Source organism: Ruditapes philippinarum, unplaced genomic scaffold, assembly GCF_026571515.1.
Source record: "Ruditapes philippinarum isolate M1 unplaced genomic scaffold, ASM2657151v2 ctg2511_1_1_1_1, whole genome shotgun sequence".
In the NCBI taxonomy this organism is placed as follows: Eukaryota; Metazoa; Mollusca; class Bivalvia; order Venerida; family Veneridae; genus Ruditapes; species Ruditapes philippinarum.
This window is the reverse complement of record NW_026854244.1, coordinates 23,641-42,797: the sequence shown is the minus strand read 5'-3', so window position 1 is coordinate 42,797 and position 19,157 is coordinate 23,641. Positions and strand designations below refer to the sequence as shown.

The window sequence follows — 19,157 nt, the reverse complement described above, 5'->3', positions numbered from 1 at the left end:
AAATCAAAGCACAGAAGGCGCTGAATTTGTTTGGGTCTCAGAATGTCAGAAAGGTGATGGTTGTCAGATTATAAACCAATTTGTTTTTTGTATAGTGTCACCAATGTTGTATTGTAGTAAATTGGCTATAAGACTAATTGCAACACTGATGTTATGTTTATTTGGTTTAAACAATTCAAAAAAAGTTGCCTGAACTGGGTTTTGAACGTGTTAACCCCTCAAACACGGGAAGTTATAGGTATAGTTTGAAGAAAACCACGTCATTCTAAATTAGGGTTTGTAACCCTTATTATTTTCGATATATTTTGTTCACGGTAAACCTGTTGTTTAACACTTGCTGTAAATAATCATGGAACATGAAGAATAAAGAATAACACAATATTAGAAATCTTCGACCTATCTGGAACTATTTTTCTTCCCTAAGCCAAAATAAATGCGCCTGTCATTTGACAATCTTTACGTAGTGATCTTCATTTAAATGTTTCAGCGTTAGTTTGCATATAAAGGGATTTAGAAACGGCTTCTATGAGTTTTGACTACTTTCGGTTTTTGCGAATAAGCACATCAGGGTCTTAAATTTCGCTGCCATTATTTGTTTAGTCTGACGGCCAAAACAAATAAAAACTAATGTGTAAATATCTCTCAACTCAAGAATTGGGACCCCATATTGCATCATTATGAGGTCAGTGGTAGGTCAGTAGATAGAATTTTCCCTAGGAAACAAAGTAAGACCTAAAGACAGATTACTTTTGTTTTCTGTACCTTACTAATGTTACAAGGATGAGTTTATATGCTCATTTCTATATTAAATTTGTTAAAAAATATATATTTTTTTCCATTTTTGTTAAACTGTATTCAAACTTGTAGAGAGCACATTTCAATAAATTTTGGGACATTCTGTTGAACCGGAGTTTCATGTGCATAATTGAATTTTGGCATCATTTGAGCTGTTTTTGGTATTTTTGAAACCATTTCACCTACTTTTTAGCTCACCTGTCACAAAGTGACAGGGTGAGCTTTTGTGATCGCTTTTCGTCCGGCGTCCGTCCGTCCGCACTACCGAATAGGGATAGGGGGCCATCTAACTGTAAACAGAACAAAAGAGAACAATAGAGTTCATTCCGTAACAATAGAGTAAGGGGCCATTGGCCCTCTATTAAACAATAGAAAGTAACAAAGGAAATGGCCCCTTATTCCATTTCGGCTGGATGTCCGTCCGTCCGTCGTCCGTCCGTAAACTTTTACTTTAAATGACATCTCCTCATAAACCACTAAGCCAATTTCATCCAAACTTCACCTATCTGGAACTATTTTTCTTCCCTAAGCCAAAATAAATGCGCCTGTCATTTGACAATCTTTACGTAGTGATCTTCATTTAAATGTTTCAGCGTTAGTTTACATATAAAGGGATTTAGAAACCGCTTCTATGAGTTTTGACTACTTTCGGTTTTTGCGAATAAGCACATCAGGGTCTTAAATTTCGCTGCCATTATTTGTTTAGTCTGACGGCCAAAACAAATAAAAATTAATGTGTAAATATCTCTCAACACAAGAATAGGGACCCCATATTGCATCATTATGAGGTCAGTGGTAGGTCAGTAGATAGAATTTTCCCTAGGAAACAAAGTAAGACCTAAAGACAGATTACTTTTGTTTCCTGTACCTTACTAATGTTACAAGGATGAGTTTGTATGCTCATTTCTTTATTAAATTTGTTAAAAAATATATATTTTTTTCCATTTTTGTTAAACTGTATTCAAACTTGTAGAGAGCACATTTCAATAAATTTTGGGACATTCTGTTGAACCGGAGTTTCATGTGCATAATTGAATTTTGGCATCATTTGAGCTGTTTTTGGTATTTTTGAAACCATTTCACCTACTTTTTAGCTCACCTGTCACAAAGTGAGCTTTTGTGATCGCTTTTCGTCCGGCGTCCGTCCGTCCGCACTACCGAATAGGGATGGGATAGGGGGCCATCTAACTGTAAACAGAACATAAGAGAACAATAGAGTTCATTCCGTAACAATAGAGTAAGGGGCCATTGGCCCTCTATTAAACAATTAAGCCAATTTCATCCAAACTTCACAGGAATGTTCCTTTGGTGGTCACCTTTAAAAATTGTTCAAAGAATTTAATTCCATGCAGAACTCTGGTTGCCATGGCAACCGAAAGAAAAAACTTTAAATATCTTCTTTTAGAAAACCCTAAGAGCTAGAGCTTAGATATTTGGCATGAAACATCTTCTAGTGAGTGTCTACCAAGTTTGTTCAAATAAAAGCCCTGGGTTAAAAATTGGCCCCGCCCCAGGGCGTCATTGATTTTCCCTATATGCACATAGTAAAAACTTAAAAATCTTCTTTTAAAGAACTCAAAGAGCTAGAGCTAAGATATTAAGCATGAAACATGTTCTAGTGAGTGTCTACAAAGTTTGTTCAAATAAAAGCCCTGGGGTCAAAATTGGCCCCGCCCCGGGGGGTCATTGATTTTCCTTATATGTGTATAGCAAAAACTTAAAACTGTTAAAACTGTGAAAAAACCCAAATAGCTAGAGTTAACATATTTAGCATGAAACAACTTCTAGTTACTGTCTACAAAGTTTGTTCAAATTAAAGCCCTGGGGTCAAAACTGGCATCGCCCTAGTGGTGTCATTGTTTTTAACTATGTATATGTGTATTAGTAAAAACTTTAAAAAATCTTCTTTGGAAAACCCAATGAGCTCAGAGCTTAGATGTTTAGCATGAAATATCTTCTTATGAGTGTCTACCAAGTTTGTTCAAATAAAAGCCCTTGGACTAAAATTGGCCCTGCCAGGGGGGGGGGGAGGCCTATATACAGGTGAGCGACCTCAGGGCTATCATGGCCCTCTTGTTTATGTACAGACTTGAAATTTGGACAAGGAATGTAATGTCTGATGCGAATTGAATAAAGACATCAACTGACTTATTTTGATACTTAAAACTGCATGCCTCCAGATGAGAAAAACTATTTCGATAAAATCAAACCTGAGAAAAATGTTGTAAGATTTTAGTAAAAGGTATAAAGATTCAAAATTCTAGTAAAAATTTACATGTTATGTGCGATAAATGACCAAATTTGTCAGTATTTATGACTATATTTTTTACTGCGTTACTAACGCTGTAAGGGCTTTTTTTGTGCATATTTTGACCTCTTTTTAGTAATTTAGATAGGTTGGAAGTGCCATTGATTATGTGTAATTTGCATTCTTTTTGTAACTGTATTAAATTATACTGTTAAATATTGTTTTAATTTTCATGAAAATTAGCATGAATCTGGAGGCGTGCTGCTTGAATTATTTGATATTGTTTGACTGATTTCTCGTTTTTTGATGTACCTACTTGGAATTTAGACAAAGGGTTTAATTTCCGATCCTGAATTGAATATTGATATGAACTGGCCTATTTGTGATATCGCTTGACCTTCTTATTTGTCTTTTATGTACAGACTAGAAATTTGGACTAGAAAGTTTTTTGTGTATTTTTTTATGTTAAATTGAATTTTGATATCTGAGCTAACCTACTGTGGATATTTTTGACACCATTTGACCTACTTTCATGTTTTTTTTTTACATATTCAGATTTTCAATTTGGATCAGGGGTGTAAAATTTTTTAATGCTAACTTGAATTTTTATATCAACTGACCTACTTTTGATATTTTTATATGACATGACCTACTTTCCTGACTTTTTTATGAACACACTTGAAATTTTGACCATGGGTGTACAATTTTTAACGGCATATTGAATTTTGATATCAGCTGACCTTCTTTTGATTTTATTGACATAAGTTGACCTACTTGCTTGCTTTTTGAAATACAGACTTGGAATTTGGACCAAGGGTGCAATTTCAGATGTTAAATCAAAGTTTGATAAAATCTGATCTATTTCTGTAATTTTTGATATCATTTTACCTACTTCCTTGTTTTGACATACATACTTGAAAAGAAAAACAATCAGTGTTGTAAAAGTATATAACTAGAGGAGCAGGTTAAAGTTGAGCTGGACTAGCCTATTGGCAAGTTCATATGAAAAATAATTTCTAACACTGAAAAACAGTTGTTTCTGGTGAGCAACTCAGTGCCATCATATCCCTCATATTTCTTCTTTGTGTAACATTATGCCAAGGTGTGTTTGAATAATACAGAACCATATTATTATAAATGCTTCTGTGAAACTTACTAACTGATGTCTTTTAAAAAAAGAAACAAAAAGATTGTGTTATATTGATTCTAATAAATTAATCTCCTATTTACAGTAAAATACAATACATACAAAAGAAAAGAAATTCCTTTCATTATATTATTATCATGATTTAATATCTATTTAGATATCACTAATAATATCTGTCATGTTGCAGTTCGGATTGGATCCGAAAGGGACAGATATTGTGATCGGAACCTGAAACATATGTCATATTTTTTTCTTGCATATTCTACCATATTCCATTATATCATAGGCTTTTAACCTTAATAAAACAATATTCCTAGCCATTTATGTCATAACCCCCGTAAACAGGGTATGAAATGACAACTTCATTCATCACAGTAAAATATATTCCTAAGCATGCAATAGTACAGCAGGCGACTCACCTGGCACTCCCCATGCTAGATGAAATTTCCGGCAATGGTAAAACTAATGGAAACGCCAGTTTGATAATTATGCAAGAATATAATGTCAGGAATGTAAGAGATGTTTATTTTATGTTTATAATATACATCCCTGGTTAATAATACACATCCCTGTATATGCTAAAGTAAATGAAAGTTATATCTTTGAGGGATTTATATCACTTCCAATTTCCAAAGGTCCCATTGAATCAGGTTCCATAATAAAAATGGTTGAACCACTTATTCATTATGACAAACTCAAGTAATCTTGAACACAAAATTTAACCATATGTATCCAAACTTAATTTACTGATTTGCAATATGTAAAAGTCTAAACCAAAGAAAATAAACAACCTTCGATCATAATATCTTATGATTATGTTAGTATCTGTCCCATATTTATGTTAATGTAAATAATATATTTTTATGACCCCCCCCCTGCCAAAGTGGGGGGGAGGTAATATTATTAATTATATTTTGTTATCCTTGTTCATGTGTGTGAATGTTTGCAAAAGTATGTACTTGATGTCTGTAAACAATATGTTGCAAAGTAGACAAGAGTCTCTATGTCAATGTCAAGGTCACAGCAATCCAACTTAGTGTTCTGTAATTTATTCTTTATTTCAGATGGAGTTTGTGTCTGGTCTATAGTTGACTTTTTGTACAGTAGACATAGAAAGTGTTTTCTTTACAATTGTCTATTTATTTGGACAATACAAAAAATATGAATACATTACAACCTCTGCAAAGCAACAATGGGAGACAAAGGTTTTGGTCTAAAGAAATACTGGTTAAGAAAGGTTAAATCTTTTGTGAAGTATAACAAGTTTTTAATATTGAAAAAAAAGTTACTTTTTAGCTTGTTTGTTTTGAATCAAAAGTTGAGCTATTATAATCTTTGTGATGTCATTACATGCAAACAATTTAATGTAGCTCATTATTTAAACATTTCAAAAGTTTAGAATACTTTTATTTACTAATCATGACCAGTGCACTTGCTTTACAAGGGGCATAATTCAGAAAGCTATATTTTTTGGAGTTATACCCCCTTTTAGGTAAAAATGTTTGCTCTTGTTTTTAGCTCACCTGTCACAAAGTGACAGGGTGAGCTTTTGTGATCGCTTTTCGTCCGGCGTCCGTCCGTCCGTCAGTCGTCCGTCGTCCGTTCGTAAACTTTTACTTTAAATGACATCTCCTCATAAACCACTAAGCCAATTTCATCCAAACTTCACAGGAATGTTCCTTTGGTGGTCACCTTTAAAACTTGTTCAAAGGATTTAATTCCATGCAGAACTCTGGTTGCCATGGCAACCAAAAGAAAAAAACTTTAAATATTTTCTTTAAAAAAACCATATGAGCTAGAGCTTAGATATTTGGCATGAAACATCTTCTAGTGAGTGTCTACCAAGTTTGTGCAAATAAAAGCCCTGGGGTCAAAATTGGCCCCGCCCCAGGGGGTCATTGATTTTCCCTATATGCATATAGTAAAAACTTAAAAATCTTCTTTTAAAGAACCAAAAGAGTTAGAGCTAAGATATTTAGCATAAAACATGTTCTAATAAGTGTCTACCAAGGTTGTTCAAATAAAAGCCCTGGGGTCAAAATTGGCCTTGCCCCGGGGGGTCATTGATTTTCACTATATGCATATTGTAAAAAATTAAAAAAACCTTCTTTTAAAGAACTCAAAGAGATATGGCTAAGATATTTAGCATCAAACATTTTCTAATAGGTGTCTACCAAGTTTGTTCAAATAAAAGCCCTGGGGTCAAAATTGGCCCCGCCCCAGGGGGTCATTGATTTTCCCTATATGCATATAGTAAAAACTTAAAAATCTTCTTTTAAAGAACCAAAAGAGCTAGAGCTAAGATATTTAGCATGAAACATGTTCTAATGGGTGTCTACCACGTTTGTTCAAATAAAAGCCCTGGGGTCAAAATTGGCCCCGCCCCGGGGGTCATTGATTTTCCCTATATGCATATAGTAAAAACTTAAAAAATCTTCTTTTAAAGAACTCAAAGAGCTATGGCTAAGATATTGAGCATCAAACATGTTCTAATAGGTGTCTACCAAGTTTGTTCAAATAAAAGCCCTGGGGTCAAAATTGGCCCCGCCCCAGGGGGTCATTGATTTTCCCTATATGCATATAGTAAAAACTTAAAAAATCTTCTTTTAAAGAACCAAAAGAGTTAGAGCTAAGATATTTAGCATAAAACATGTTCTAATAAGTGTCTACCAAGGTTGTTCAAATAAAAGCCCTGGGGTCAAAATTGGCCTTGCCCCGGGGGGTCATTGATTTTCCCTATATGCATATAGTAAAAACTTAAAAAATCTTCTTTTAAAGAACTCAAAGAGCTATGGCTAAGATATTTAGCATCAAACATTTTCTAATAGGTGTCTACCAAGTTTGTTCAAATAAAAGCCCCTGGGTCAAAATTGGCACCGCCCCGGGGGTCATTGATTTTCCTAATATGTGTATAGCAAAAACTTGAAAAATCTTCTTTGAAAAAACCCAAATAGCTAGAGTTAAGATATTAAGCATGAAACAATTTTTAGTGAGTGTCTACACTTTAAGTTTGTTCAAATAAAAGACCTGGGGTCAAAATTGGCCCCGCCCCGGGCGGTCATTGATTTTCTTTATATGTGTATAGCAAAAACTTAAAATCTTCTTTGAAAAAACCCAAATAGCTAGAGTTTAGATATTAAGCAAGAAACATCTTCTAGTAAGTGTCTACAAAGTTTGTTCAAATAAAAGCCCTGGGGTCAAAACAGGCCCGGCCCCAGGGGTGTCATTGTTTTTAACTATATGTGTATAGTAAAAACTTTAAAAAATCTTCTTTTAAAAAGCCCAATGAGCTAGAGCTTAGATGTTTAGCATGAAACATCTTCTTATGGGTGTCTACCAAGTTTGTGCAAATAAAAGCCCTTGGGTTAAATTGGCCCTGCAACGTTGGGGGGGGGGTGGGTGGGGGTTGGTGAGCGATATATATAGGTGAGCGACCTTAGGGCCATCATGAAGACGGTTGCTGTCTGCAGTTATTGTGAATGTATGCTTTCATGCATGAATTAAAATTTATTTTATTCTCAAGGTTAAGAATTTTTTTTTTCTTTTGAATGAATGGCCGTGGCCGAGTAGTTAAGGTCGTTGACTTCAAACTACTTGCCCCTCACCGCTGTGGGTTCGAATCCCGACAGAGACTTTGGATTCTTTCATGTGAGGAAGCTATCCAGCTAGCTTACGGAACGTCGGTGGTTCTACTCAGGTGCCCGTTCGTGCCTGAAATAATGCACGGAAGGGCACCTGAGGTCTTCCTCCACCAGTAAAAGCTGGAACGACGCGATATGACCTATACTGTGTCGATGTGACGTAAAACCCAAAAAAAAAAAAAAACAAACATTTTGAATGAATAATTTGAATGGTAGTCTTTACACAGTTTTCTTGTTGAAATATCTTCCTGTTTACAATACTCTGATTATGCAGATTGAATAAATAACACTTGCAATTTAAAGCGAAAAAAATATATTTCTTTAATATGTTATACATGTATTTGTACAAAGATGTAGGGCATATTGAATAGAAATACTCTGGAACCAGGAAAATGTGAGTTTTTCAAAGCTTATCCCAAGCTATAAATAAACTTTTATAATTACATTTTAGTAAATATTTTGATAGTCCTTGCAACACGTTGACCGCTCATTCAAGAACAGTTGGGTACTCTGAATTAAGCTATCAAAGATTTTTTGTACTCCGGAATTAGATGAGAAAATAAACCCACATTTGCAGAGGTTAACATCTTTTGACCTACCTAATATGGTAGTAATTGTAAGGTGTGTTGTTCAGAAATAAGTGCAACTGATTGACAAATCTATAAGTGCTACGTAAACATATTTTGGTAAAAGTTTAAAGTTTGTACTGAGGGATTAGCTTGGAAAAACCCACATTTGCCGAGTTCCGGATAAAGCAACTAATATTATCAGCAAGATGATTTGCTTATTTGTAAACACATATAAATTATAACTGAGTTGATTGATATTAGTCAGTTCCATCGGAAATTTGTCATATCAATTTAAGATTTAAGCAACTCGAAAATTAACGTTACATAGACTTATATTTGGCTTCATACATAATTGAAGTTCCATTTGGCCCACAGTATTCAAACTTCATAGGATGATTGCCCATATTGGGTAGAAGACCCCTATTGATTTTTGGGTCACAAAGTCAAAGGTCAAGGTCACTATTACCCTAAAACTGAAAATGGTTTCCGCAGCATAACTTAAGTTCCATTTGGTCCACAGTATTCAAACTTCATAGGGTGATTATCATATTGGGTAGAAGACCCCTATTGATTTTTGGGTCACAAGGTCAAAGGTCAAGGTCACTATTACCCTAAAACTGAAAATGGTTTTCGCAGCATAACTTTAGTTCCATTTGGCCCACAGTATTCAAACTTCATAGGATGATTGCCCATATTGGGTAGAAGACCCCTATTTATTTTGGGTTACAAGGTCAAAGATCAAGGTTAATATCACCTTTAAACTTGAAACAGTTTTCGCTCAATAACTCGAGCATTAATCAACCTACAGCTGTAAAATTTTATAGGTTTAAGAGCTTTATACCCCTGACGTCTTTTCGTCCAGCCGTTGTAGCATTTTGACTTACAAGATAACAACTTGATGGTGGTGCTTTGAAAACAGCAACTGTATATATACATGAATGTTCTTCAGCTTTAAAGGAGGATTGCTTTTTGAAGACGGTAATACTGTATTTAATTTCCATGTCTTACAAATGCTTCATCCTTACTAAAAGAAAAAGTACTTTCGGGCATATAAATTGCTCTGCCTAGCGGTGCTCTTGTTTTTTATTGAAAAAATGCAAGCCTCTGGCTTTAATAAATTTAGTTATGAATTTAATACTTATGACTTAAATATTCTATTTATCACATATCCAATTTAAGAACTGTTTCTAGTCCAATCAGGGAAGATCACTTTTTTATTGACACGCTTATAATGATGCAATTGACATCACATCTAGAAATATATGCACGGCCAGGCAATACCCTTTATGGGGATGTGATAAAGATATTTATTTAAATTATTACAATTAATGAACAAAACATGGCACATCTCAAATATTTCTCAGTAAAAGTGAAGGAAACATGGGGCTTCTTTATTACTTCTTCAATTTTTAAACAATTATAATAATTTTGGTATCAAATGAAAGATAACTTCATAAGCTTTTTATGGAATCCATACCAATGATCATTTTATAGAACAGTCCAGGGATTTTTTCCAGGATTTTGGGAACACGTCCCATACCCATGGAATTGGGAATTTCAGAGGTGTTTTGTTAAAAATTGGGAAAAATGCATGACTGAAATTTTGCAGTGATTAAATGGACCCCCATCCAAGCTTTAGTGCAGGATGGAGGGCATTATTTGAATAAAGCCGGAGGCTGAGCATGTACAAAATAGGCTTTCATTTTGAATTTATGGTTTAAGTCGCGTATTCAAAGGTTTAAATTTCCCGCTATATCACGGACATGCGCGTGACTACCGGAAGTAATAACCGGAAGCATGAAACACATGTTTTCACTCATTTAAAGAGTGTTTTTTGTTGCAATAAAGCAACTTAGGGAGGGTTAAAACCTCTCTATATTATATAATAAGACATTAATCACATACTATGATACTATACACAAGGGAGGGTTTGTACATGCTCAGCCTCCGGCTTTATTCAAATAATGCCCTCCATCCTGCACTAAAGCTTGGATGGGGGTCCATTATTTTTCATCAAGCCTTCGGCTTCACATGTACAAAATAGCATCTTTAAAGGCAACAAAAAACAAATATTTTCCAAGTTTAATACCCCAAAAAATATTCTATGTTCCAAAAACAGCATCATTATAAGAAATACCAGATCCTAAGTTTCTACAATAAAACTTATGAAAATTTTTAGATGATTTCCAATCAGCAGTTTTTAAAATCTCCCTTATTGAACATCCTTTATTATAGGCAGCCGAAGCTGATGCTCCTCTATAAGAATGCGCCTTATATTTAGTTATATCAATCCCTGCTAAACTTAACACATTTTTTAACCATCTTGCCAAAGTGCTCGAAGAAACAGCATTAAAGGTAACATATGAAACAAACACCTTTTTACTTTTTCTAATATCAGCAGTCTTTTTAACATAATAAATAAGAGTATGCATTGGACATATATTTTCTTCCAGATAATGCTCTATCCTTATAGAGTAATATTGACCTGTCTTGGATGTCTTCAAAATATCCGTGAATGTGAAAACAACTGCCTGTTGTTGAATAAACATATTGTCTAAAGTTAAAGAACACAAAGTCTGAGCTCTTGGTGCAGTTGCAAGAGCAATCAAGGCTAAGGTTTTAAAAGTTAATAATTTCAAAGATAACCTAGATAATGGCATTAACTTTTGTAAATAACACAAAACAACAGAAACATCCCAAATCATTATATAACGCGGTTTAGCCGGTTTATGTAAAAATACACTTCTCATGAATCTTACAATCATTTTGTTGTCACTACACCATGTATTTCCCAATAAGGACAATGTTTGCATTAACATCGCTTTATGAAGATTTATAACCGAATAAGACATACCAGATTGAAATAAAAAATACAGGTAACTCACGACTACACCTTCAGACGAACAAATTGGACTGGAACATCTAATAGAATTCCACATATACCATCTTTTCCAGGCACTGCTATACTGTTTTCTTGTGCCCTGTGACCAAGATTCTGCGATAAAATCTGCAACATTTGATGAAATTCCCTTACTCTGCAGGCTTTCCCTGATAACACCACTCCAATCATTTTTAATTTTCTTCCTAATGGGTGTAATGTTCCATTGTGCGGCAAAACTAGAAGATCTCTGTGTCTGGGTAGCCTGATAGGAAAATCACAAGGGTTTTCAAGTAGAATAGGGAACCAAGGTTGTGTGAACCAAAAAGGAACAACCATTAGAGCTCTATCAACCTCATCAATAACAATTTTACTTAGTACTTTCCCAATTAAATTAAAAGGAGGAAAGATGTATGGTATCATATCCTTCCATGATAATGAAAAGGCATTAACTGCGTAAGCCCCTGGTTCGGGAAAGCATGAAACAAATTTAGGTAAGTGATTATTAAGTCTAGAAGCAAAAAGGTCTATGCTAGGCATAAATGTGTGTCTACATAATCTTTCAAAAATATCTTTTTTCAATGTCCATTCAGTGGAATCTGAAAAATTTCTAGAATAATAATCAGCACTTTTATTTAATTTACCAGGGACATGTACAGCAGAAATATATATATTTCTTCTTAAACACCATTCCCATAAACATTTTGAAAGGTCATCTAATTCCAAAGAATTCATACCACCAAAATTATTTATGTAAGTTACCACTGAAACAGAATCTGAATGAATCTCAATATGAATATCACAAAATTCATTGTAAAATGCTTGCATGCAGTAAAAAACTGCAAGGAGTTCCAAATAATTAATATGATAACCACATTCCTGATTTTTCCATCTGCCTTGTGTGTGCAAGCCAGAAATCAGGTCTATTCCACCATAACCTTCCATCGACGCATCTGTAAAACACCTTCTGGATACAGAAATAGGCCTGATTCTTTTACCATTTTTATTCTTCACGTTTTTTAACCACCATTGAATTTCTTGAATACTTTTCGTAGACAAACTAACTTTATTATCAAAATTCATATTTTGACCTAAACCTATCAACTTGTCTCTTTCAAGGGCTCTATAATGTAGTGGCCCTTCTAAAATTGCATAAAAAGAACTAACCATCACACCTATAAAAGATGCCAACTGTCTGACCAAAACAACCTCATGTTGCAATAAATAGGATGCTTTCGACATAATTTTCTGTACTTTTTCATCAGTCAAAAATACCTTGAACTGAACTGTTTCAATAATATGACCAAAGAAAATAATTCTCTGACAAGGGATTAGTGCAGACTTTTTCTCATTTATAGTAAATCCTAAAATCTGTAATGTCTTTGTAATAGTAACCGTATTATTCAAACACACATGTGACAACTCATTGAAATTATTAGAATCATCAATATAATAAGAACAGCGTATATCTTGCTGTCTAAACCAAGCAAAAATGGGACGTAATACTTTAGTAAACAAATATGGGGCTATTTTCAAACCAAATGGTAAACATACAAATGAGTATAAAATAGAATTGAATGAAAACTTCAAGTATTTCCAGTGTGAAGGATGTATAGGAATAGAGAAATATGCATCAGATAAATCAACTTTTGTCATAAAATCATTTTGTTTAATCAAATCCAAAACAATAGAAAATGTTTCCTGTTTAAAATGACTATATTGTACGAACTCATTTAAAAATCTCAAGTTTATAACTGGTCGAAATTTATTATTAGGTTTAGGAACAATAAATATTGTTGAAATAAATTGATCAATCTCTGATTCTGATTTAATAATTGCTCCTTTTTTCAACAAATCTTGAATTTCATTATGAACAATTGCTTTTTGATCTGAACAAAAAGGAATTTCATTAGGAATACTTCTTTGAAAAGGATTTTCATTAAAATCTATCTTATACCCCGAAACTGCATTCAAGATCCAAGGATCTGAAGTAAATGTTTTCCATACACTTAAAAAATACTGTGTACGTCCAACTTGACTTACCCTTTCATTTATTCCTGATCGTTTGGGGCACTGGCTGTAGAAGAAGCCAAGGCACCTCTTCTCATACCTCTTCCTCGTCCGCCTAGACCAATCTTGAAAGATTGTCCACGTAACGGATACGGTCTAGTCCTAAAAACAGAACGCTGATTGTATGTAGATGACTGGTAGCCGTAATTACTAAAATTTGAGTTAACAAATCCTCGACCAGAGCGTCTACGCTGGACACCTCTATAATTGCTGTAAGTATAATCCTTACCAATGTACGATAAAGCATCACAACTTTTGACTTCTTTTGAAACATCATCACCAAAAAGTTTGGTTGTTATAGGCATCGAAATACTACACAATGAAGAATACTTCTTCTTCAAATACGGTCTTATAAGATATCTCCTCCTCAAACTGAGGTTGTATTGCACCTGACCCAGAACAGTAAACATGTCAGAGAAGATACATTTTGCCTCATTTTTCATAAGATTTTTCTTTTTCACAAACTCAAGCAACTTAACAACTGGACCTAGGCCCGAAACCACAAGATTTTGTATGTCCACCATAAACTTATCTTGAAAATGGGCTCTTTTGTCTAATGTTTTCCATATTTCCTGGTTAACAATGGGCGGAATGGCCCTGTCACAATTCTTAGGTACTTGGTACTTATTCAAAATAGAGTCTAAGTCACACTGGGCAGTAAATGCCGTGTTAATTAAATTGGCCAAGGACTCATTCACTGGCTCACCCTTCTCTGGTATCTTTAATTTGGGAAGATCCCATGTATCACAATCCGACTCAAGTCTATTATCAGTACAACCATCGTCAAAAGCCGAAGAAAAATCTTTTGACAGATTACGAATCCCTGTATCTTCAATATCAACATCTTGGGCAGCAACCTCCACCCTAAGGTTAGGTTTTAATGCTGCAGGAACAGCAGAATAGTTATCATTCACAGATTCATCATCCATATAATCATAATTATCCTCATTATAGTCATAGTTATCACAATCAGGGAGAAACTGAGGATTCTGTTGAACAACAGGCTGTATACCAAGAAGAGTCCTAAGACCTTCAATATCCTTATTAGATAAGTTTTTCAAATCAAATTTATCCGAGGATAAATTTCTGTCCGATATTTCCGAAGAATTAGTATTCAAAGTTTTACCTGACTGTTTTTTGCCTTTACCACGAGGGGGTTTATTTTCTTTCTCCACCACGACGGATTTTAACCGTTTTTTGTCCGAAGACTTTTTCTCTTTCTTACCGGTAATTTCTTGGTCCGAAAACCCAGAAAAATCTCCCTCCTCACCCGAAGCATGAAGGTCTATCCTATCGAGAAGAGCCTCTTGGGCCATAATAATGCGGTTAAACGTAAAATAACTTTTAAAGTAAGTTAAACTTTCAAGAACACGCGACAACCACAACGCCAAAACAAAAAGTGAAAACATGTGTTTCATGCTTCCGGTTATTACTTCCGGTAGTCACGCGCATGTCCGTGATATAGCGGGAAATTTAAACCTTTGAATACGCGACTTAAACCATAAATTCAAAATGAAATGCTATTTTGTACATGTGAAGCCGAAGGCTTGATGAAAAATAATGGATGCAATCAATTACTGTCTAGGATGGCATCTTCAAACATTTAAGCACTATTACAGTGAAGAAGCCCTTATTTGCATAGATTTTAGAATTTTTATTTAATATTTTTATTATTTAACTTTCAATTGGGAATTTTTTCCTGTGAATTGGGAAAGTAATATACTATTTTCAATTGGGAATATGACCCAATAATGGCTCTAAAATAAACCAAAAAAAATCCCTGGAACCCCACCTCCAACTTTGTTCAAGTCATGATCCTTGCATGCTAACTGGCCTTGCCATGATGGATCTCTCATTCAGTAAAAATGGTTTAAAATAAAGGGGATTTTTTTTACTGATGGATGGGAATTTTTTCCAGAAACAGGGGAAAAGTATATACTTTTTAGAAATGGGCATATGGTCGAATTGTTATGTCATGTAAACAGTGTTGAATGGTAATATTACATTACATTGTCTAAGTGTAGGCTATCAGGTTGTAACAAATAACACATCATGACTAGATCTCAATTTTATTTATTCATACAACAATTTAGGTAATAAATTTTGGTTTTAACACTAACTAGGCGTAATGCTGAACTATTGAAAATAAAATGAAATAAATAAATAAAAGAAAATAAACTGTAATAGCAAATAGCAGGAAATTTAAACATTTATTTTATTGCTGCTTATAACATGTCTATAACTGAGTTTCTGAGATTATATAGCAATATGAGAAATTGGAATTAATGAGACTGAAATTGATTTAATATTTTATTCAAGTGTTACATTATAGGCCTTAATTTTACCATTTCCATACATTCCCACAAATAATCTCTTGGTATGCTGGCAGTATGCAATACTTGTTGGTGTATCTATGCCATGATTTTTATCTAGCAGTATCTTCACTTTGGTAAGGTCATGTGATAATTGATGGATATTGTTTGAGACACCACCACACACATAAACTGATCCATATTCATCAACAGTAAGTTGTTGAGGATATTCCAGTTGATCATCTTTGTAGATGGCCTTCACCTTACCATCAAAGGTCAAACAGGTCACAGTGTGTGTGCGACAATCAGAGACATATATCATAGTATTGTCAGGACTGACAGTCAAGTAACGAGGATAGGCAAACAGATTCTGACCATTGTCATCTTTGTCAAATGATTTCACTATTTTTCCTGACATACTTAAAATCTTAATACTACCTGTAAAATTATATGAAACAACAAGATGGTTATTACTGTAAGCAATACCAAAACAACAACCATTTCCTGGTATATCAGTGATATCTAAAACTTTCATTTCCTCAGAAAATGTAATCAGTCTGATCTTTTCTTTATATGGAAATGTTACAGCAACTTTATAATCTGAAACTTTTGTTATTCCCCAAGGTTGGTTTTTAAATTTTGTTTCTTTGATACATTCTGCATTTGACTTTTTAAGTTTAAATATGACAAGGCTACACCTATTATTATAATCTAATGCAAGAAGTGTATGTTCAGACAGCACAAGTAAAGAAGTAATACTTCCAAACTCATGATTGATATCACAATTAAAGGCAATCTTTTTCTCTACATCTGATACATGTACTTTATTAAATGAGAACAATCTTGTTTGATCCTCTAGAGATTGTGATGTTTGTTGAATGTCAGATTCTTTTAGTTTGTATCGTTGTATGTAGGAATTTTGAATTTGGTCAGAAGTAACTTGAATATGTTTACACATTTGTTTCGCTAACTTCAGTTTTATAAACAGTTCACAGTTTTGACCTAATTTCTGAGCCTGCTCTATATCAACAATAAGAGCTTTCAAATTTCCAACCAAATTCAAATGTTCAAACTTAAGTTCTTTAAAGTTTGTATTTGTCTTAACAACCTCTTGTGTCATATTCGTTTCAGCTGTTCTTACTTTTTTTTCAAAATTTCTTTCCTTTTCAGATAATTTTTGAATTAGTTCTAACCTTTCTTTCTTCAACCTAGCAATGGTCTCTTCCATTTTCTTATCAAATTCATCAACTAGATCTTGATGATGTTGTTTGTAAGTTGCTATCAGTTTGTTGCTTTGCTCTTTACATGCTTCAGTTGCATTTTCCTCTTGTTTCTTAATCACTTCACTTTTAGCATTTAACAACTTTTCTGTGTCTTTTATATCCTTTGACAATTGATCCATATTTTTGCTAAAGTTTATTAGTTCATCACTTTTTTGTATGTCTGAAGCAAGGGTTGGTAAATGGTTAACATCACTGCAGTTGACATGGTCATTATCCTTGCATTCTTGGCAGGCTTCTTTGTTACACTCGGAGCAAAAAAACTTGACCAGCTGTCCAGGATGAGTTGAACATTTCTCAAAATAAAAATCCTGTGGCATACTGTTACTGTCTTGAATTTTGTGAGTTTTAAATTGTCTTTTATGATATCTTTGGCAGGTCACACATATATAATCCACACACTCTACACAGAAAGCTACAGCTGTAGCATAACCATCACCATGTCTGTCACATTCCTCACAATACATTTCTGTAACTTCATCAGAGTCTTGTGTTAGTGATCCACTGAAATTAGAAGCCATTTTAGTAAGTTCCTAATTGACTAAATCTCTGTTGGTTTTGTATCCTTTTATATAATTCAAGACATAATTTTAAAATTTCTATTATCTCTAGATACTACTTTTGAAGGTTATAAAGCAAGTATGTCAGAAAATGGGTACATCACTGGGTCACTTCAACAATGTTTTAACTAGATTGGTTAAGATAACCAGGTAGTTCATTGTTGTGAGGGAATCTTTTACATATACAAGTAGTAAGATAACTGGTCATATGAAGGATCAAAGTGTTCATATAATTTAGTCTTATGATAGTTTGATAATCCTCTATCTATTTGATAAAGTTTGAAAGTTAAAATCTGTGCTCTTGCTGTATATTAAATGTCAGATTATGTATGCTATGAAGCCATACTTATAATGTAAACTTTTTAACATTCAGGAAAGTGTTCTTCTATTTCTGTAGTACTCCCAATGTCAAAACTAACCAAAACGCCAGTCTGAGAATTATATAAGAATATATTGTCAGTCATGTCGGAGATGTTTATTATATGTTTATAATATACATCCCTGTTAATAATACACATGCTAGTCTGTATATGCTAAAGTAAATGAAGTCTATATCTTTGAGGAATTTATATCGTTTTCAATTTCCACAGGTCCAATTGAAGCAGGTTCCTTAATAAAAGTGGTTGATTCCACTTATTTTGACCAACTCAAGTAATCTTGAACACCTATTTAACCATATCCAAACTTAACCTACTGATTTGCAATATGTAAAAGTGTAAACCAAAGAAAATAAACAACCTTCGATCATAAAGAAATATGTTTATGAAATTCTAATTAGAAATCAAGATGTACCAACATGTCAAGAAAAATGGAACTCATTTTTTTACAAATTTTGATATAACTTTGAATTTAATATATAGTTATGTATTTAAATGTACCAAAGATTCTTATATTCAGTGGTTTCAGACAAGAATAATTCATAGAACTTTAGCAACAAACTCACTTTTATTCAAAATGAAAATTGTTAATAGTAAAATGTGTACTTTTTGCAATTGCCAAGAGGAAACTCTGTTGCATTTATTTTGGGAATGTCCAAAAATTCAATTGTTATTTCAATATCTGAAAGACAAGATAGATAATTTTGATGATAATTTTAATTGTAAATAATTTATTTTAGGTTCTGAAGTTAATGATTTTAAATATGATATTTTTTTTTAGAATTGAAAAGATATATTTATTTGTCAAAGAGAAAAATCATGTTACCTACAATACCTGGTTTTAGAAATAGTCTTAAATTGGCGTGGAATATTTACAAAAATACAAATTTGACCAAACATGTAAATGAAGGATGGCAAATTGTAAGAACTTTAATAAACTAATGGGCTACACTAAATTAATTTACCCCAAACCAATATTCTTTGTTTGTTTAAAGCTGTTGCATAATACATCATTATCATACATAATTGTTATACATATTATATGAAAATTGATTGAATGTTTGAATATAATGTATAATTATTGTAATTATATAAAAAATATTATTATAGATAATGATTCTTTAAACACATTCTTCAGGTGTGGACATGTTTTTTGTGCTCCTCTAAAAGGGTGCTTTATAAAAGGATATAATGTGAATATATTGGATATTTTTATATCACTGAATTTCTTATAATTTTCTGAATAAGGCTATCTTCTTCTTATAATTGAAATATTAACA

At 33.4% G+C, this 19,157-nt stretch overlaps 3 protein-coding genes and 1 long non-coding RNA gene across 4 annotated transcripts; all 4 read right to left on the bottom strand.

Moving 5' to 3' along the window:
- Positions 1-981: 981 nt before the first annotated feature.
- Positions 982-2,510, bottom strand: LOC132739520 (uncharacterized). Its single transcript, XR_009627020.1, has 2 exons — positions 2,089-2,510; positions 982-1,297 (listed from the first exon to the last, which is right to left on the bottom strand). It is a non-coding gene; the product is annotated as an uncharacterized LOC132739520 (long non-coding RNA).
- Positions 2,511-11,287: 8,777 nt separating this feature from the next.
- On the bottom strand, positions 11,288-12,520 carry LOC132739516 (uncharacterized). Its single transcript, XM_060727231.1, has one exon. It carries the CDS (start codon positions 12,518-12,520, stop codon positions 11,288-11,290), a length of 1,233 nt encoding a protein of 410 aa, XP_060583214.1.
- An 807-nt stretch (positions 12,521-13,327) lies between these two features.
- LOC132739519 (uncharacterized) lies at positions 13,328-14,904 on the bottom strand. The gene has a single exon (XM_060727234.1). The coding sequence runs from the start codon at positions 14,764-14,766 to the stop codon at positions 13,330-13,332; it is 1,437 nt and encodes a 478-aa protein (XP_060583217.1). The 5' UTR covers positions 14,767-14,904; the 3' UTR covers positions 13,328-13,329.
- Positions 14,905-15,415: 511 nt separating this feature from the next.
- Positions 15,416-17,550, bottom strand: LOC132739518 (E3 ubiquitin-protein ligase TRIM71-like). The gene has a single exon (XM_060727233.1). It carries the CDS (start codon positions 17,459-17,461, stop codon positions 15,659-15,661), a length of 1,803 nt encoding a protein of 600 aa, XP_060583216.1. The 5' UTR covers positions 17,462-17,550; the 3' UTR covers positions 15,416-15,658.
- Between the last annotated feature and the right edge of the window lie 1,607 nt (positions 17,551-19,157).